General features: G+C 42.5%; 1 protein-coding gene across 8 annotated transcripts in view; it reads right to left on the minus strand.

Annotated features, from left to right (window-relative positions):
* hdac4 (histone deacetylase 4) overlaps positions 1-21,952 on the minus strand; it is a 356,629-nt gene that overhangs the window by 157,330 nt on the left and 177,347 nt on the right. For 7 of the 8 annotated variants that reach the window (XM_055638510.1, XM_055638509.1, XM_055638513.1 and 4 more), the window contains 2 exons: positions 9,680-9,800; positions 3,274-3,392 (listed from right to left, as the gene is read on the minus strand). In XM_055638510.1, coding sequence (XP_055494485.1) covers positions 3,274-3,392; positions 9,680-9,800 — 240 coding nt within the window. The remainder of the gene's footprint in view (positions 1-3,273; positions 3,393-9,679; positions 9,801-21,952) is intronic. The other variant, XM_055638508.1, reaches the window with a different exon arrangement.

Consider the following 21,952-nt stretch of genomic DNA (forward strand, 5'->3'; position numbering starts at 1 on the left):
TTTTAACGAAGAATTAAATATTTTTAAAACACGGTGAATGGTGCAATGGAGGGACCTAACCATCGATTTGCACACAGAAATATCTCATAAACTGTAAAATAATGAATACTTAATGTGATTCAAAGATGTTGATTGAACTGGAAATATTGACATGGAAACAAGGGATAACTTCAAATTATTATCATGGGATCGTCTATGTCTAACTGAAGAAGCAAAAGGGGATGTAGTTAATGTGCTGGTATGCTAGAAGATATCTCTGGACTATATTCAAACAGAAATAGTCAATGTGGATTAGAACAGGACCAGTTTGTGAAGCGATTAAATATCTGCCATCAACTCAATATCAAATATGTTAGGGGAAAAGATGAATTATAATTAAAACATGTCTTCCTACAATGTATCATTTTCGATGTTTTCAACACAATGATGCTTTCAATACACTACAAAATGCAGATTGTTTTTAAGTCCAATGTTGTAGTCCAATTAGTGCAGTGAGTGAGCACTATGCCTTTGCTCGGAGATCTGGTTACCAAATTCAGACAATGGCATTATTTTGCCCTGCTTAAATAATCTTGGTCTAAATTCATAACTAACTCAAATAAGTACACTTGGAATGGAACACACTAGCAATCAAGCATGTTGATTAAGTTTGAATTAAGTCATCTGATTAAATCATGAATTGCACAAATAAATACATAGCTGTTGAGATAATGCAAGAGGAAGTGGTTTCATGAAGCTTTGGGACCAGTTTTTGAGGGAATTGGGACCAATCCGGGCTGGAACCTCAACAAAGTTGGGACCAACACACTCACAAGTAGTGCTGTGGATTAACATTTAAACAGATTTCTGGATTTAAAAAAAAATGCAATATCTTCCCCTTAACATAAATGCTGCCCTTGATTTTTCTCATCAATTCAGTTCTCCATTCCACATTTATATATATATATATATGGACCAAACATTGGACTGGGGGTGAGTCGTCTAGGTCAGACCCAAATGGAGCACTAATGGGCAACAGCTGCTTGTTACTAGCAATGACATAACTTTGCTAATGATCGAGTGCACGTGCAGGCTAAATGGGATAGTATTTGGCAGACTGGATTTGTCCTGCTTCTTGTGAACAGGAAACAGTAAGACAGTTATCTACTTTTGTCAGAAATATGCTAGTTTTGTTGTTCAGATGATCTACAGATCTGAACAGATGTTCAGAGCAAGGATATGTCCATGGTTCAAGTCTCAATTGTATTAATCAATGCTAATTCATAGGATTAATCAATGGTATTCATCTATCCTTCAAATTTTTTTACAAAAAGATAGAGGACCTATGCGATTCAGCATCTAGTTATGGTAATGCAAAATATCAAAATGCTGAAAAAAGAGCAAAATCAAAGCTATTTTTATCCTTCAGGTGCATATTACAAGGAGTTTATGAGAAGGATAAACTCACTTTAACTGGTGACTTTACTCAAGTTGTGATGGGGAATGTTGTGATGCTTTCAAAAGATCTGTTAAAATTACTTTTCTGCATTACTGCAAAGCAGCTATTGCCCAGTTCCACAGGGAAATTGAGCATATAAATTGCCTTGTTATAAGAGTTACAGGAATCTTTCACTGATAGTTATTAGTAACCCAGTGAATTAATTAAAAAAAAAACTCATGTTACTTTTTTCTCTTGATATTTCAAATAATAATTTATTCAAATTCTGAAACACCTATATCAATGATTTGGATGAGAACATACACAGTAAGATTAGCAAATTTACAGATGATACAAAAGTGGGTGGTTTTGCAGATAGTGAAGATAGTTGTGAAAAATTGCAGCAGGATCTTGATCGAATGGCCAGGTGGGCTGAGGAATGGGTGATGGAATTTAATACAGAGAAATTTGAGCTGTTGCATTTTGGGACGTCCAACATGGGCAGGACCTACACAGAAGGGTCATGCTCTGGGGAGTGTTGTGGAGCAGAGGGATCGAGGAGTGCAGGTGGAATCGCAGGTAGATAGGATGGTCAAAAAGGCGTTTGGCACATTGACCTTCATCAGTCAGAGTATTTAGAAGTTGGGAAGTCACATTGCAGATGTGTAAGATGTTGGTGAGGCTGCATTTAGAGTATTGAGTTCAGTTCTGGACACCATGTTATAGGAAAGATTATGGCGAGCTGCAAAGGGCACAGAGAAGATTTACAAGGATGTTGCCAGTGCTAGAGAGCCTATAACTCATATATGGAGAGGTTGAGTAGGCAGGGAATCTTGGAGCGCAGGAGGATGAGGGGTGATCTTATTGAAGTATATAAAATCACGAGAGGAATAGATCGGGTAGATGCACAGTCTCTTGCCCAGAGTAGGTGAATCGAAGACCAGAGGACATAGGTTTAAGGTGAAGAGGAAAGATTTAATAGGAATATGAGGGGTAACTTTTTCACACAAATGGTGGTGGGGAAAATGGAACAAGTTGCTGGAGGAGGTAATTGAGGCAGGGACTATCCCAACAATAAAAACAGTTATACAGGTACATGGATAGGACAGGTTTGGAGTGATGTGGATCAAACGTGGGCAAATGGGACTAGTGCAGCTGGGATATGTTGGCCGGTGTGAGCAAGTTGGGCCGAAGGGCCAGTTTCCACACTGTATCTCTGAATTAACCCAAACTGATTTTATTTGATTCAAATTCTTATTTTCAGAATGATTAATCCAGGCTTCTAGATTACTAGTTCAAATTTAGAACCTATGTGCTACAGTGAGGCACTTTTACATTTACAAACGTATTTTACTGTAAATTGAGCAAAGCAATATCAGATTCCTCTGCATAAACATTTTAAAAAATTGAACAAAGGAGTCGTGACCATTTGTAGTAAACAGTTGACAAGAAGGATATTTTTATGAAGAACAGTAATTTGCACTATGAATTATTATTCCAATAAATTAAGGACATTAAGTATACAGTTGGCACAAGTGCAACTTACTGCAACGAAGAAATGCTTACTTTAAGTCAGAACTTTACAGGTTAACCACTGGAGCAATAAAGCATTTGAAAGACAAAATTGAGCAATAAAATACCAGCATTAGCCAATGATAATCCAGTTAATACACCTGCCAGTGTTATTTTTGTACTCCAGTCAGGTTCCACCGGATCTGCTGTTTCTAGTTATAACTAAAATATCTTAATACAAACAAAAATAGTGCAGGAAGAAAGGTCTGCTTCCAAACAAAGTAAGAAAAATGTGTAAATTTGACGCTTTATAAAATTTTGCATTTCAATGTAACATTACCTGTTTTTTCTGAGTGGGAAGTCGTCTTTGGGATCATACATCCCCAGGACTGTTTGATTGTATGAGGCAGACATGCTGCTTTGAGGTGGAGAACTCTGGTCTAGTGAACCATGTTGGGTTTTACTGCAATGAAATAAACCATGGGAAAGAATCAGATTAAAATTCAGGTAAAATGAAATGGGACAGTTGGTGAATCACATATGAATTTAGATTAATGGAAAAAATACCATTTGGAATGTCAATTAAAAACATTTCATAAACATCAAATATACCAGAATGGATCTAATGCATTTAACAACTGTACAAAAATTACAATTATCATAAATGTAACAAATACAGAAAATGTCACTGATCCCAACTCTCTTGCATGCATGTGTTCAAGAAGGAACTGCAGATGCTGGAAAATCGAAGGTACACAAAAATGCTGGAGAAACTCAGCGGGTGCAGCAGCATTTATGGAGCGAAGGAAATAGGTGACGTTTCGGGCCGAAACCCTTCTCTTGCATGCATAACAGCTTTAGTAGGGGGCACCAGGGAAGATTTATCATTGTTCAATCCCCAGGGATTACTGTATTAATTGATTCCCCCAGTGACTGATCTCCCCCCGCCCCTTGAAAATTGCACTACTGCTACTGTATATACATATATATATTTTACTGTTCCATTATTCAGTGTTCGCGCTTCTGGGTGAGATGCTAACTGCATTTCGTTGTCTCTATACTTGTACACTGCACAATGTCAATAAAGTTTTGAATCTTGATTGTAAGTGATCATTCAAATAGAATGCTTCATTGACCATGTCAATATCAAAGCTATCCCACCTCCACTCACCCCACTCTTTTCTCATGGCCCTGAGTTTCTTTTTTGAGATATCCAATTCCCTTTTGAAAGTTATGTTTAAGTTTATTATCAAACCTCTTTTAGGAAGTGAATTCCAAGACATTGTTACATCTTCTGATTCCTATCCAGAATAAGGAAATAATAAACGCAGAACATAGGAGATAAAAGGAGAACACACCAATTTCCTTAGGAAATTTAACATGCCTCCAATGACTCTTACAAACTTTTACAGATCTACCATAGAAATCATAATGTCGGGTTGCATCACAACTTGCTTAGTTTAGAGATACAGCGCAGAAACAGGTCCATACACTAATGCTATCCTACATACATTAGGGTTATTAACCGACAAACTGTATGTCTTTGGAATGTTAGAGTAACACAGACATCTCAAATAAAATCCATGCAGGTCACAGAGAGAATGTACAAATTCCATACAGACAAGCACCCATAGCAACTCTGCCGCCCCAAGCTTGGTTTGGGAACAACAAATAGGTTTGAGTTGTAGCTGTAGCCTAGTCCATCACACAGACCAGACTCCTAACAATTGATTCCATCTCCACTCTATACTGCCTCAGAAAAGCAGCCAGCACAATCAAAGACTTGTCCCACCCCAGTCATTCCTTCTTCTCCCTGCTCCAATTGGGCAGAAGATACAGAAGCTAAATAGCGCGCACCACCAGTCTCAAGAATATCTTCTTCCCCTCCGTTATCAGGCTTCTGAATGGTCCTTCCTAGTACTGTCCGATTCACCTCTAACCCATTGCGGATACTGGACTTTGTCTCTGGAACTGGTGTGCTACAAAGCCAATAACTTTATACTGAACTCTATATCTTCCCCTCTGCTCTACCTATTGTGCTTGTTTGACTTGATTGTATTTAATTGAGTCCAACGATTGCATTTATTTATGAAATGATCTGATCTGATTTCATAGCATGCAATACAAAGCTTTTACTGTATCTCTGTATACACCCGACAATAATGAATCTAAACCTAAACCATTTGGCCACTCGTAGTTGCTCAATAGTGAAGTGAGAGGGAACGCTGGAGCAAATAGCTGCCGCTGCTCTCTCTATATGTTGTTTTTGTTTCATTATATATATAGATTTGTAATTTGCTTGTTTTAATCTGTAAGGTGTCCTTGAGTGCTCTGAAAGGCGCCCATAAATAGAATGCTTTATTATTATTAATAAGATCATAGGTGATCTTATTGCATTACTTTCCTGCACTAATCTCTTAGTATTTGAAATCTAACAATTGAAAGGAAGATCATGCTGTTTCAGCTCCAGAGTACCAGCCAGAGAGCATGGTTAGGAGGTCATATCCACAGCTTTGGCTGGGGACAGGCTCGGGCTCAGTAGTTATGCTCCAGTGAACTATTTGCAGATATTTACATACAAATGATCTAGCTCGGAGTGGAATCACAACTTAGGATATAATTAGTTGAGCAATATTCAAGCAGGAAAAAAAAGAAAATCATTTAATTCAAATTTTTGTCCCATTTGCTTGTGGGATAAATGGTAGTTGCTAAGTGTTGAGCATATCAAGATTTTCAATTATGCTCTGTACTGGATTATACAGAACTAATAATAAATAAAAAACAAATTCTTCAGAGATGGATAACTAAACTTAAATGAATCACCATAAAGGTCCAAAATTATTGCTTACGATTCCTTCTGTACAAGGCAGAATCATCTATGGTTAAGTAAGCACTGCGGGGCATTTAAGCAAGTGCTTGACTGTACTTTGAAATGGCTCACTTTATCCCCACCCTTACAAACTGTTGACCACTGACCCTTGAGAATAGCCAGCTTCTGAACCATCTGCAAAATGCATAGACCATTTGAGAGCAGTCCCTCTTCACCAAGTACTCTGCTTCATCCTTTCAAACTCCAAAGTCCGATCAGCTGAGAAGGCTGCAACCTTCCCTACATTGACAAACTGTACACTGCAAGGGCCAGGAAGCGAGTGGCTAAAAGATCATCTCTGACCCTTCTTACCCTGGCCACAAACTCTTTGAATCACTTCCCTCTGGAAGGCAACTCTGGACTGTCAAAGCTGCCACAGCCAGCATAAAAACAGCTTTTTCCGCATGAGTAGTAGCTCTACTCAATAACCAACAATCTATAGGTAGACAAAAGTGCTGGAGAAACTCAGTGGGTACAGCAGCATCTATGGAGCAAAGGAAATAGGCAACGTTTCAGGCCGAAACCCATCCAACAAGCAAATAGGACAAAAATTTGAATTAAGTGATTTCTTTTTTTTTATGCTTGAATATTGCTCAACTAATTATACCCTAAGTTGTGATTCCACTCCGAGCCAGATCATTTGTATGTAAATATCTGCATGTAGTTCACTGGAAGAATTTGGAAGAAGGGTTTCGGCCCGATACGTTGCCTATTTCCTTCGCTCCATTGATGCTGCTGCACCTGCTGAGTTTCTCCAGCACTTTTGTCAACCTTCGATTTTCCTGCATCTGCAGTTCCTTTTTAACCAAACATCTATAGCCTTGTTTTGCTCTGGTATTTTATTTAATTCACATGTTTAATCAATAATGTTTTATTATTAATGTTTAATGTTTTAGTGTCATTCCTAACTGTCCCTGTATGTCATGTTGTCACTTGCGGGCAGAGCACCAAGGCAAACTCCTTGTATGTGAATACTTGGCCAATAAACATAAACTTATTCATTCATCCATTCAAAGTGGACTAGATGACCAAAGGTTCTGCCCGCTCTAAGTAGGTGATGGACAATGTCTGCCTCTACTTTTGTCAGCAAGTGGCTCTCAGGATATGGGAATTTGTCCATATTACCAGAGTCTTTCAGCAGTGTTGTATAATGGAGGCACATTTGTTTTTGGATGACAAGAGCAAGACCCACCTTTCATTCCAGCGAGTTAATAAAGCATGAGTCAATAATATGACTCTGAATATGTGGAAACATAATCTGCATGCTGCAGCTTGTCTATTGAGGTGGCATTGTTTCTGCAATGGGGGAAGGGGCAGGTTGAATGGTTTCCCATGGTCTTATCGGTTTCAAAGGAAAATGAGAGTTGCTCTAAGTAAGGTGCAATCTTGTAGCAAGAAAATTGTAAGATATTTTTGGGCAAACCAAAAGGGAAATTAGTCAACAAGAATCTTGCTGCCCCTCTGCACTGGATGGGCAAGGCTCACCAGCTATTAAGTCTAGGGGTGAACTGCTGAGGTCCTGCCCCTGAAATGTGCTTAAAATGCTTTGAGAGAAAGCAGTGGATGGAACATAGTGGTTTATATGTGTTTCTGATAGTGAGAATTAAAAGCTATTAAAACAGAAGTACATGATTAAAATATAAACAAATTTAATTAAGCATCCTAATCCCCCCGCCCAAGAAATAATTCAAAAAATGGAAGTAAAATTGTTTTAAAAAAAATCCATTGCCATTATGCCACAGATCTGGAATCCCCACTGAAGACAGGGTTTCCTGATTCTAACTATGTGTTCAGTGGCTAAGCGAAAGGACAGGCGTGGAACAAACACAGGAAGTCTCAGACTGTTTCACGCTGCTCGTGCAGAGTTGAAGTTTCAGTAAGTGAGAGCTGGTGATTTTGATTTGAGATGAATCAGCAAGATTCTCCTCTTCATGAGAAAATGTTTCACACTGACACGAGAAAAGCTTTTTCAGAAAGCTATATTATAGTCTCAGGGCAATAAATTAAGTTTCTTGACTTTTAAATCATTATGTTACTGCAGAATTCTGTTTGTTAAAGGTTACAAGGATCAAGATTGCAAAATGGATTTGTATTATTCACTTCTTAATAATGGTCATTCTTTTTTAAATCTCCTAGATGCAGATGAAGAAACTCTCTCATGGTAATAACACAAAGTGCTGGAGGAACTCAGCGGTGCATGCAGCTTACTTGGGCCATTAAGGGATAGAAAATACAGTGAAAAAATGCTATTAACATGCCAATCTTCATAAACTTAATTAATTAGAAAGGTATATTTATTTTATAATCCATGCTCAATAGCTATGTGGCTAAATGGTTGGTCTAGAAATGGAGATCAGTGAATGGCTGGGAACTGCACCACCTAAAAAAAAATCAGCACAATGACTAAATAAAAAATCGTTAAAAAATGTACAATTGTTGATAGTTAAACCTGTGACAAGTTATTATGTTGAAGTACTAATATAAAATTGCAGACCTAGTCTCTGAGACACTACAACTTCATCCATGTTACCGCAAGCATTAATTTACAGGCACTTTGGATGTTTCAAATCAGATGTAACATCAGCAGCCAGGTTAAGGGTGCAGTGGGGAATAAAATCCAAGAGTGGGTCTTTTGGCAATTAAATCGTAAGTAAAAAATTGTGAGAGTACCAAGACACACCATAAACTAATTGATTCAGAAACTGCATCAATAATACACTGAGGAGAGAGGATGCGGCATACTGGGGATTTGTACCTGCACAAATCTATCACTAGCACCTGCATAACACAGCTAGCAGTGTATATAGTGATATATAAAGCTGAATAATGTGTCTAGAATGCCAACATGAATGAGTTATTTCAGCTGAATTATTTTATCCATGGTCAGGAAAATTGGATTTTAGAACATGAGCCCCAAAACCTTTTACTCAGAGATTAGTTTGGAAAATACCCATAATTTCCTTGATTTTGTTAAATCACACTATTGTACCCTTGGACACATCCTACATTAAAAACATTACATAAAACCAAGCCATTGTTTGCCGTTTACTAGTTGGCAAGCAAATGTTGCTGATATTTCTTGCCTCAGGCTAATAATCCCAACTGTTCCTTGGGATACTGGGCATTTATTTCAATAGTCAGGAACATGTGGAAATAAACTTACATATTTAATAAGTTATCCATCTTCCATGTAATTTCTACCCCTAACATTACTGGCCACCTAGCAAAGAGTCACAGCAATTCAAATACTATCATCTTTTCTGGTGGGGGGGGGGGGGGGGGGGGGGGGGGGAGGCTGGAGTAGGAGTGGAAAAGCAAGGCAGGTGCTAGATGAAACATCCATTACTGGAAGTTAATCATCTGTGCCAAGTAGAGTCATAGAGTCTTACCGCGTGGAAACAGGTCCTTCAGCCCAACTTGCCCACCATACTGGCCATGTCCCATCTACACTTGTCCCACCTGCCTGCTTTTGGCCCATATCCCTCTAAACCTGTCCCATCCATGTACCTGCTTAAATGTTTCTTAAACATTGGGATAGTAGATCTGCAGTATTTCTGGACACAGTTAATAATTGCTGGCCAGTCCTCCTGGCTCATCAGTCAAGAAAATGAGATGTATTTCTGAAGACTCACTAAACTAAAACTGTAACATGCTGATGGAGCAAGCTGGATCAAAACAGATTTAGTTCTTCAGCGAAACATTGTGCTGTTGGAGCACTCTGGGTCTGGTATGTTGGATGCGTCATTACAGAGGAAAAAAAAGTGCATTCTGCCGATGGAAAGCGGAAAGTGTGGATTTCTTAGTAGCTTGTCTTGGACAGGTGTTCAGTTAGTCGAGGAACGTCAGTATTTGTCTTATCACAACAAAGCAGCCATACTTACCCGTACCAATATCTTGGGTCATTTGGAATGGAATGGTTTATTGCCCTATGCGCTGCAGCTTTCTTTTTATTGAGGACAAACTCCTGAAGTCTTAATTTCACTTCTGTGCTTGCTACTGCACCTAGGAAACATACACAGAAACAGAGTTATCTAAAACTTATGCTCCAAATATGAACAAAATTTGTACAGTTGCAACGTGACTTTCCAACTTTTATACACAATGCCCCGGTTAATGAAGGCAAGCATGCCTTATGCATCCTATCAACATGCATGTTTAATTTCTGGGTGCTGTAGACTCGCACTCCCAAGATCCCTCTGTACATCAATGTTCCTAAGGATCCTGCCATATACCGTAAACATTTCTCGTACATTTGACTTCCGAACACCACACACTTATCGAGATTAAACTGTATCGGTCATTTTCACAACTCTCATTTCCACAAGATTTATCCTGCTGTATCCTTGCCACACTCCCTCACTATACACAATTCATAAACATGCTAATCAGCACACCTCCATTTTAGTCTGAATAATTTATATACATTACATTACAAAACAGAGGTCCCTGCACTCATCTCTGCACAGGTCACAGTTCTCCAGTCAGTCACACCTCCACCCGTATGTTCCATCTTCTACGGTCAAGCCAATTTTGAATTCAATCTATTAAATCGCCGTGTAACCCATGTGCTTAACCTTCTGGAATGGACTACCTACCATGAATGGACTACCTTGTCAATTGTCTAAAGTCGATGGAGACAACATTCACTGCCCTACCCTCATGAATCATCTTCATCATCATCATTTCCTCTAAAAACTCAATCAATTCTGTAAGACATAACATCACCTGCACAAAGCCACATGGATCACAAAAGGATGGATGACAAACACTTGCATAGCGTGCAACAAAAGGTATTTGAATGACTTTAGGGTTGCAGGATTTCAGCTTTGAGCAGATGTACAAGGATAGGGTGGAGAACGTTTTGTCATGTGCAGGTCCACAGTGGGCAACGCTAATTGAGAAAGGTTTTATCACATCCCAAAGAAATGCTAAAAAGAGATGCTTTATATCAGATTTTTTAGTTTAGATTTTTAAAAGGCCTTCACCTACTTTACTTAGTAACTGTACTTAGTATCATGGTTTCTACAGTCTACAATTTGAAAGACTGCATTTTTGCTCAAGAAGCAACCTCCTCATATAATGGGTTTCTTAAAGGTTCCAATAATTGGTAACGTGTCTGTTAAAAGATTTCAGAAAGTGTGGTTTCTCTGCTTTTGAATCCACGATGGTCTCATTTTATTGTTGCTTTCAGCGCAACAACACAAATGTACAATTGCAAACATGCTGCTAATAACCACAAGCTTTCTGACAACTCCGCTGACATGCAACCTCTTTTTGCTGCTTCAGCTTTATTAAAATAGGAGCAATTGATATGACCTAGAACAGCTATAAACTGCTGGAAATTTGAAATACTTATTTAATTGTTGCAAGCAAGCAATTTGTACCTAATTCTGTATAACAGTACACAATTACTTTTAGAAGTAATTTTGAGAAAAATTAAAGCAAGTTTGTTGTTATGCATTCAGTACATTTGTACATGTACTCCATTTATACTACTCAGGAAAGCAGATCCCTCCCAACTTTTAGCATAACACAATTGGTTTGTTTTGTGAAGGGTTTGTGATAATTTTGTGGGATATACTCAGTATCTTTTCTCATCTGTGGAAAAAAAGGCTGCTTTTTGATGGCAATGATGTAATAAGTTAGTTTCAAGTGTCTCAACTACTTCCGATTCACAATGTTTATTCTAAGTTTAGACTACACTGAAAGAGTTCAATCCCCGTGACCAACTTCTGCATTACAACACAAAAATGGCAACACTCATTTACTATATTTAAATATAGGGAATCATGTTGTTCAAATTACTTTGCTAAAAGGGAATTAGCTTATTGAGAGAAACTATTGAGTGTTTCCATTCTGGATTTCTGAGCATTTTTACGTCTTAGCACATTTGCAAGCTCAGTTGCGTTGCCGATTGAAGGGAAGGGACTGAAAAGTTTGAAAGCATTACTTACATGAAGTACCCATAGTATGAAAAAAAATAACACTGAACAATCTATGACGCCTAATCCTAAAATAATCCACCCTAGTTCTAGACTCGACAGTTAGAGTAATCAGTTCCTAATGGTCATTTTGTTAAATCCCCAATCAAAAACAAAATTCCATTCAATGATGTTTACTCTGATGATCCAATATTCTTGTAATAAAGATCAAGAAATCATTTGTTCAATTTGTGATTTTCAACATCTTGAATAATTAATTCTCACAACCCACTTTCCCACCTAACATTATATCACCAGACAACTTGGATACATCTCATGACCTTTCATATAATTCAAGAATACAGATTTTAATTGATCTTAAGCCAAGCAGTTATCATAGTACAGCCCCAGCATCAGCAGGATGGCAACCTTAAAAAAACATGTTGTAGAAAAGCACGGTGTTTTTCTGAGTAAATTATTGCATGCGGTAACATTTCTGAAAAATACCCCATTATGGCTACTATTATTTACAAGGCTTGGAAAACAGATTTAAGGTCCAGTTTATAGCAATTTTGGTTCCATCAATGGGGGATGTCTGCTCTAGGTTTAAGTGAAGAAACAGGGTGTTTCTTTACCATATCAAAGGAGTATGAGGGGAAAAATATCAAAAAAAAAAAACTGCCAGAAAAACCAAACCAGAAAGAAAATGCTGGAATTATTGAATGCCAAGCCACATCCATGCGGTGAGAAATAACAGTCAATGTTTCAAGTCGGAGTTTGCTAAGTTGCAAGAAGGGTGGGTGAGTAAGGGGTATGTTTCTGATACGGTTAAGCCGTAAAGACCATTGGAATAAGCTGCAAACAAGGCGAACTGGTCCATTAGTGAACAGTAGTTGTTAGAAGGTAAGAGTTAGAGTGTCAAAAGAACGTAGCAATAAGAATGTGAGAATTGTGAAATGAAGAGCAGGAAGACATTATCTGGCTGGTCAGATTAGGCATGATTCCAAGGATTTAGTTTTATAGACCACTGGGATCTCTTCTGGGGTAGGGGTGACCTGTACAAAAGGGACGGGTTACACCTTAACGGGAGGGGGACCAACGTTCTGGCAGGCAGGTTTTGCTAGTGCTACACGTGTGGGTTTAAACTAAATAGTGGGGGGGGGGGAGGGATTGACAAATTGGGAGTATAAAGATGGAGTTAAAGGGGAAGTGAGTACAGGAAAAGTTACAAAAGACTCCCGAATTAATGGGAAGGAGAGTTCAAGAAGGGATAAGAGAGTAAGGTCAGGGTCAATAGTGACTGGTGTGAGAGGGGAGGTGAATACCAAATTCAAAATGTTGTATATGAATGCGCGAAGTATAAGAAAAAAAAGTGGATGAGCTTGAGGCTCAGTTAGAAATTGGCAAGTATGATGTTGTGGGAATTACAGAGATATGACTGCAAGAGGACTGAATATTGATGCTGGGAACTGAATATTCAAGGGTATATATCCTATCGAAAAGACAGACAGGTGGGCAGATGGGGTGGGGTAGCTCTGTTGGTGAGAAACTAAATTCAGTCCCTTGCGAGTGGTGACATAGAATCAGGAGACTACTGGTAGAGTTAGTATGGATAGAACTGAGGAATTGTAAGGGTAAACATACCCTAATGGGAGTTATCTACAGGCCCCCAAACAGTAGCCTGGATATAGGGTGCAAGTTGAATCAAGAGTTAAAATTGGCATGTCATAAAGGTAATGCTACAGTTGCAATGGGATATTTCAACATGCAGGTAGACTGGGAAAATCAGGTTGGTACTGGACCCCAAGAAAGGGACTTTGTGGAGTGCATCTGTGATTGATTCTTAGAGCAGCTTGTACTGGAGCCTACCAGGGAGAACGCAATTCTGTATTTAGCGTTGTGTAATGAACCAGATTTGATAAGGGAACTTGAGGTAAAGGAGCCATTAGGAGGTAGTGACCATAATATGATAAGTTTTAATCTACAAATTGAGAGGGAGAAGGGTGAATCGGTGTCAGTATTACAGTTGAACAAAGGGGACTATGGAGCCATGAGGGAAGTCGTTGTTCATCAGTCACTGAATCATCATCGGCGACCATTCGAAACGAGTATGACATCCTCTCCATAGTTACGTCTACTTGTGGGTCTGCAGGTCTCTAGAGGCCGATCCGCGATACACACACCTTGGTGCAACGTGGGCAGTGGAGACTACTGGTGGTTGGTAGTCGTCAAGCCCCCTTCTCTCCCTCTCCTTACGGCGCTATCCCTTTGTCTCGTGAAGTGTAGCTCCTTCCTGCATGGATTTCCTCCAGGAGCACCTGTCCAGTGCAATGTGCTCCCAGTTGCTTGATGTGATGTGGAATTTCTTCAGACTGTTCTTGAAGCGTTTCTTTGGCCCGCCGGGGGCTCGCCGACCTTCCTTCAATTGAGAGTACAGGATTTGTTTGGGAGACGTGTGTTATACATGCGGATGACATGGCCAGTTCATCGAAGTTGGTGCTGCATTATTGTGGTGGTGATGCTGGTCATGTTGGCTTCCTCCAAACCGCGGATGTTGGTGCGTTTGTCTTCGTAAGGATCTTTGATGGTATTGTTCCAGGGCTCTCCAGGCTTAATGAGGCGAAGTTTGGCAGCAATGAAGACGACAAACAGGATGGGTGCGATGATTCATCCCTGTTTGACCCCCGTTTCCACAGTGAAGGGCTCGGACTCAGAGCCGCAGTTGCTGAGCACTGTGACCGACATGCCATCATGTAGAAGCCTCAATATACTGATGTACTTGTCGTGACAACCGTACCTTGATAGTATGCTCCAAAAGAGCCTGGCGGTCTATGGAGTCAAAAGCCTTTGTCAGGTCTATGAAGGCCATGTATAAAGGCTGCCTTTGTTCAGGGTATTTTTCCTGGAGTTGGCTTACTGTGAATATCATGTCTGCTGTACCTCTGGATGGGCGGAAGCCACACTGTGAATCTGGGAGTACCTCCGCAGACAGTGGTAGAAGACGGTTTGCGAGGACACGAGCAAGGACTTTGCCTGTTGTGGACAGGAGCGAGGTGCCCCTGTAGTTTCCACATTCAGCCTTATCCCCCTTCTTAAAAATGGTCACTATTAGAGCATCCCTGAGTTCTGAGAAAAGATCTTCTTTTTCCCCAGACCTTAAGGAGTAGGGCGTGGATGTGGTACAGGAGCTCCTGTCCACCTTCCTTTAAGTTCTCAGCTGGGATACCATCTGGACCAGCGGCCTTGTTGTTCTTAAGGGTCGTGATGGCATCTCGAACCTCTGTCATAGTGGGAGGTTCTTCCTTGTCTTCTCTGATGTGACTCTGGGGGATGCGGTGGGTAATGTCTGGTTCAGTTGTGCTGTCACGGTTGAGGAGTTCCTGGAAGTGCTCTTTCCATCCGACGTTAATGGACTCATTGTCCTTCAGCAGTTCTTGTCCGTCTTTTGAGCGCAGGAGGGTTAAGCCGCGGTAGTGTGGACCATAGAAGGCCTTAGTAGCACTGAAGAAGCCTTTGGTGTCACCCGAGTCTGCCAGTCTCTGGATTTCCAGAGCCTTATCTATCCACCAAGATTTCATAAGCTCCCTCACCCGGCTCTGGACGTCTGCCTTGGCTCTGGAGTGAGCTGCTCTTTTAGCCTTGAGGTTACATCATTTTGTCAGGCACAAAAGGCTTTCCTTTTCTTGGAGATGAGCTGTTCTATCTCTGTGTCATTCTCGTCAAACCAGTTCTGGTGTTTTCTGGACTTGCACCCAAGGATGTTTTTACAGATATCAAGGACGATGGATTTGAGCCGGCTCCAGTGCTCTTCAATATCATCAGGATATTCCTGTTGGAGGCTTTCCCCAAGAGAAGCCTGTTGGGTGGCAGGGTCGCTGCTGGGTGGCAATTTCTTCCAGGCTTTCAAGGTTCAGCATTGGCCGGATCTGCTTCGTTTGAATCCTCCTCTTCCTCTTGAGTTTGATGGACATCATGGAGCAGATAAGGTGATGATCTGTCCAGCAGTCATCTGCATCGATCATGGCCCTTGTGATGTTCACGTCACGGCTCGTACAATGACATAGTCAATGAGATGCCACTGTTTGGAGCGTGGGTGTCTCCAAGATACCCTTAGTTTGTTTTTCTGGCGAAAGAGGGTGTTAGTGATGATGAGGTTGTGCTGAACACATTTGCTGAGAAGCAGAGCTCCATTGGAGTTGATGTTCCCGATGCCTTCCTTTCCTATGCAGGGCTCTCCTTTAACTTTTTTTCCTCTGTTGCCAGCCGGGCAACCTAGTCAGCTTTTTAGGTTGCCAAATGACAGTTTAGGTGGTCATTTAAGACGGCTTGCATGACACATGCGATAATGTGCTCGGACGAATGTCAGAATTATCGTCAATGAAGCATTCACATATTATTTCTGCTTCAAATAAAGTCACATATTCACCAATCAAGACATGATATATACCACAATGACATGTAGCAAAATGACAATACAGTATCTCATCTCCTTTTACACGTTGCAATGAATGCAATTTCTATTATTTCTTTCCACTTCCAAACAAAATTCTGGTTGGATTATTCAGCGTATGATCAACCTCAGTGAGACCAAGCACAGGCTTGGCGATCGCTTCGCACAACACCTACACTCAGTTCACAATAACCAACCTGATCTCCCAGTGGCTCAGCACTTCAACTCCCCCTCCCATTCTGAATCCGACCTTTCTGTCCTGCGCCTCCTCCATGGCCAGAGTGAGGCCCACCGCAAATTGTAGAAACAGCAGCTCATATTTTGCTTGGGTAGTTTACACCCCAGCGGTATGAACATTGGCTTCTCCAATTTCAGGTAGTCATTGCTTTCTCCCTCCTTCCCCTCCCATTCCCAGCTCTTCCACAGCCTACTGTCTACAGCTGTTCCTTTCTTTTTTTTTACCAACCCCCCCCCCCCCCCCCCCCCCCCCAACATCAGTCTGAAGAACGACCCGAAACATTGCCTATTCCTTCGCTCGATAGATGCTGCCTCACCCGCTAATTTTCTCCAGCTTTGTCTACCAACGTGAACCCAACACTGGCCACATCTTCCCATCTCCTCCCCCGTCTGCTTTCCGCATAGACCGCTCCTACTGTAACTCCCTGGTCATTTCGTCCCTTCCCACCCAAACCACCCCCTCTCCTGGCACTTTCCCTTGCAACCGCAGGAAGTGCTACACTTGTCGCTTTACCTCCCCCCTTCACTCTATTCAAGAACCCAAGCCGTCTTTCCAGGTGCGGCAGAAGTTCACGTGCACCTCCTCCAACCTCATCTATTGCATCCGCTGCTCTAGGTGTCAGCTGCTCTACATCGGTGAGACCCAGCATAGGCTTGGCGATCGCTTTGCCCAATACCTCCACTCGGTTCGCAATAACCGACCTGAACCAATATACACAGTTTTGTTTTCTCGTTTATAACATTGTTTACAGAGTACTATGTTCACATATTCTGTTGTGCTGCTGCAAGTAAGGATTTCATTGGGGTATGAGAGAATAAAACACTCTTGACTTACGTCACTAATGTGTGGGATAGAACTAGTGTACGGGTGATCAGTGGTCAGTGTGGACTCGGTGGGCCTGTTTCCACTCCGTATGTTTAAATTAAACTAAAACACTAAAACCAGAGGAAATCTAAAGAAGGGCCTCTACCCGAAACGTCACCCAATTTCTTCTATCCAGAGATGCTGGCTGCTCCATGGAGTTCCGCCGCACAATTAAAGCATGGAATAGTTTTCACCCTACCATAGGTACCCAACCAGAAGCAATTAAATTTAAGGAAGCTTTTTTCCCCCCCAATAACCCTTTTTTGTTTAAGTCCAAGTCAAGAGTCAAGAGAGTTTTATTGTCATGTGTCCCAGATAGGACAATGAAATTCTTGCTTGCTGCAGCACAACAGAATATGTAAACATAATACAGAACAGGAGATAAAAGCTCACTGTGTCCATAGACCATATCTATCTATCTATTTTATCTATTATATATTATATTATATTTATCTATATATCTATAAAACTCTGGGCCTATCCGTCCAGCTGCCATCCGGATCCCTTTCTGCCTTTTGATTCGTGCCCGATACGCGCAGATGTCCAATCGGAATGGCCGATGCTCGCAGATGTCCAATTGGAATGGATCCATTTGCATGTACGGCTCGCGGCTGCATGTCTTCCTTTGATTCATTGCCACGCCCAATCCAGACGCTCAATCTCCGAGATCTTTTCCATTTCGGTAGAGATTTTCTTTCTAAGTATCCGCTCCTCATTACATTTCGTCGTGTTGAAGTTCACGTTTTTAATCAAATCCTTCTCACCCACCCCCAAGTATTTCAAAAATGAACTGGCCTCTCCATTTACATGTCAGCTTCCAACACTCTTTGAAACAAAGTTGCAAGACAGGAACACTCTGAACTTTTCACTGCTGCAGCAGGCAGGGTAGGTGCCATTGGATTTTTTTTTTTAATCCACTGCTGAGGGAGGCAGGGCAGTGCTGGAATCTTACTTTTGAGAACGGCTTCAGTTCCATTGGAGGAGACGGGTGCATGGTGGAATATTGGGTTGGGGGATCACGCCATTGGGGGAGCAGACCCAACGGGTCTGCACTTGGTCTAGTTATTATATAAAACTCTCGTGCCATCCGACCGGCTGCCTTTCTGCCTTTTGATTCGTTCCATCGTGTGATGTCACAATGCCCAATGCTCGCAGATGTCCAATCGGAATGGCCGATGCTCGCAGATGTCCAATCGGAATGGATCCATTTACATGTACAGCTGCCGGCTGCATTTCTTCCTTTGATTCCTTCCATGCCGAATCCAGACACACAATCGCCGAGATCTTTTCCATTTCGGTAGAGATTTCACTTTTCTTTCTAAGTATCTGCTCCTCATTACATTTTGTCGTGTTTGAGTACACGTTTTTAATCAAATCCTTCTCCCCCCCCCCCACCCCCTAATATTACAAAAATAAACTGGCTTCTCACCCATAGAAGCACCCATTTGGGTAGATATTTCATTCCAACTATCCACTCCTCATTAGATATCGTTATGTTTATGTCCACATTTTTCATTAAATCCTTCTCCCCCCCCACCCCTCCCAACTCGCTCATTTTGTCGCCTCCTGCTGGCCAGAGACCATAGCGGCTGCTGGCGCCCGCATCTCGCCTCAAAGACGCCATTTAAAACGAGCTGCACTGCTCATTCCTGAGCCGCTTGAGTTGGAGGACCACGTCAGGGTAGGGTAGGGTAGGGAACGGCTGTGCTGGGGGAGCAGACCCAACGGGTCTGCCCTTGGTCTAGTGGCTGCCGTCCGGATCCCTTTCTGCCTTTTGATTCGTGCCCGATACTCGCAGATGTCCAATCGGAATGGCCGATGCTCGCAGATGTCCAATCGGAATGGATCCATTTGAATGTACGGCTGCCGGCTGCATTTCTTCCTTTGATTCATTGCCACGCCCAATCCAGACGCTCAATCTCTGAGATCTTTTCCATTTCGGTAGAGATTTCGCTCTTCTTTCTAAGTATCCGCTCCTCATTACATTTCATCGTGTTGAAGTTCACGTTTTTAATCAAATCCTTCTCCCCCCCCCCCCCCCCCCCCCCCCCCAAGTATTTCAAAAATGAACCGGGTCTGCCCTTGGTCTAGTATAATATTAAAACTGTGTGGCTGCCGCCTGCCGCCTGGCGTCCGGCTGCCTTTCTGCCTTTTGATTCGCTGCTCCTTCCTATCAGCTTCCAACACACTTCAAAACAAAGTTGCAAGACAGGAACACTCTGAACGTTTCACCTCAATGGGATATCACAGCAAGTGCTTCAACAGGAGGGGGAGGGCCAATTGGTATTGCAATTGGAACTGCTGCAGCAGGCAGGGGAGGTGAAATTGGAATTTTTTTTAAATCCACTGCTGAGGGAGGCAGGGGAGTGCTGGAATCTTACATTTGGGAACGGGTTCAGTTCCGTTGGAGGAGACGGGTGCATGGTGGAATATTGGGTTGGGGGATCACACCATTGGGAGAGCAGACCCAACGGGTCTGCACTTGGTCTAGATATATATATGCATAATAAATAAACAGATAAAATGCAATAGGCTGTTATTTTTCAGAGTTTGGTGGTGGTGTTTAAATTCTGTTTAGATTCCATTTTTTGGAGGACCAGGAAACCAAGAAGCAAGAGTTACTCCAGGCAGTTACTCCAGCTCCAGCAAGTGATTCTGCGTTGGTTTTCAACTGTTGCGGCAAGTGGACAGCAATGGCAGCAAGATCTCCCACCATGCAAAGAGAGGGAGAAGGTGACCGACGCCGACCAGTTGCAGTGGCAGTGTGCATGTGCAGGGCGGCACATGCGTACAACCACGGCCGCGATGTGCAGGCCAAAGATCCTCGCTATAGGATCATTGGTGCTGGCCGTGGTTGTGCGCATGTGTAAGGCGGCCGGCCATGCCGGCGGACGAGGAGTGGGCGGAGGCTCGAGACATGGACACGGATAGCGGGCGAAAGTGTCAGAGAGAGAGAGAGAAAGATAGAGAGGGGGCCAGCTCAGAATTAAACGATTGCCAAGCTGGTCAAAATGGCATGGCTTTTAGGTTGCCCGGTGGGGCTGTTGGTTGCCATTGGCAACCGCTAATTTCGAGCCCTGCTATGGTAACCTTCCAGAGGTGTTGGTCCCTGTTAACATTTTGGCATTGAAGTCTCCGAGGAGAATAATCTTATCCTCCCTGGGGATTTTAGACAGTGCCTCGTCCAAGCAGGCATAGTAGGTCACTTTTACTTCCTCTTCAGAGTCGACAGTAGGGGCATACTCACTCACAACTGTTGCCATCTGGTTGTTGGCAAGCACTAGACGGATGGTCATGAGATGCTCACTGATTCCCACAGGACGTTCAGAGAAGTGGCTGACGAGATGGTTCCTGATGGCAAACCCAACACCATGGATCCTGAGGTACACAAAATTGCTGGAGAAGAAATTCAGACTGAAGAAGGGTTTCGGCCCGAAACGTCGCCTATTTCCTTCGCTCCATAGATGCTGCTGCACCCGCTGAGTTTCTCCAGCAATTTTGTGTACCTTCGATCTTCCAGCATCTGCAGTTCCTTCTTGAACACCATGGATCCTGAGCTCATCGGCAGCTTTTCCATTCCAGAAGAAAGTGTAGCCACGTTTCTCCTCCTTCAGTTGTCCTTCGTCTGCCCGTCGGGTTTCAGAAAGTGCAGCTATGTCAATTCTGCGTCTTCTCAGTTCTCTTGCGATGATCGCGGTTCTCCCCTCTGGTCTGTTACTGGTTGCACTATCCGTCAATGTGCGCACATTCCATGCTCCAAAGTTCATATTCATATGTCTGTGTTTCTGACCGTGTGTGGTAATACCTCTGGACGCGGTAATCCAGTCGGTAATTAAGTTTGAGGCAGGCTGTTTTTAGGGCACATTTTCTAGCCCTTTCCCCAAGTGGGGTGAGCAGAGTGGATCCTAAAGAGGACTGCTGAGTCATTGGTGCAGCTACCAAAGGGCACTTCTGCCTTGTTCCAAGAGTCCAGCGACTGAATCTAGCACCCACCGATGTGCCAGCTCATGACTAGGGGTTTCCAGATCTCTCAATCCTGCCCCCGTCGCCACTTGCTGATCGCCATTGGACTTAATCCAGGGTGTTAGGTGTATTCCCTATATGGAGGATGCCTGTCCGTGACTTTGTTTAACGTGCGGAGACTAGTGCATAGACAGCCACCACACGATTCTTGACAGATCTGGGTCAGGATCCAGTGGCATGGAGTCCAAGACAGCCGGAGACCCTTTTCTGCTGCAGCCTTCATCCGCTTTCCCAGCGGTTATGACGCTCCACTAATGTTTGCCATCATCGTCCACCTGTTCCATCGTTGGGGTCTTGGTTGGATTGCTCTTTGTCAGAGACCTCCCCCTCGACCTTACCACCATGGGTGGCCTTACCAGGAGCATAGCTCCAGACAGCATCGCTCTCAGGATCTCAAGGCCACACAAGCTTCACCACCACGACAAGGTGACAATCCACGGAAAGTAAGAATGCAGGTACAGCGGGCAGTGAAGAAAGAGAATGGCATGTTGGCCTTCATAAGAGGAGTTGAGTATAGGAGCAAAGGGGTCCTTCTGCAGTTGTACAGGCCCTAGTGAGACCTGGAGAATTGTGTGCAATTTTGGTCTCCAAATTTGAGGAAGGAACTTCTTACTATTGAGGGAGTGCAGTATAGATTCACCAGGTTAATTCCAGGGAT

The sequence above is a fragment of the Leucoraja erinacea genome, chromosome 7 (genome assembly GCF_028641065.1).
Source record: "Leucoraja erinacea ecotype New England chromosome 7, Leri_hhj_1, whole genome shotgun sequence".
Classification (NCBI taxonomy): domain Eukaryota; kingdom Metazoa; phylum Chordata; class Chondrichthyes; order Rajiformes; family Rajidae; genus Leucoraja; species Leucoraja erinaceus.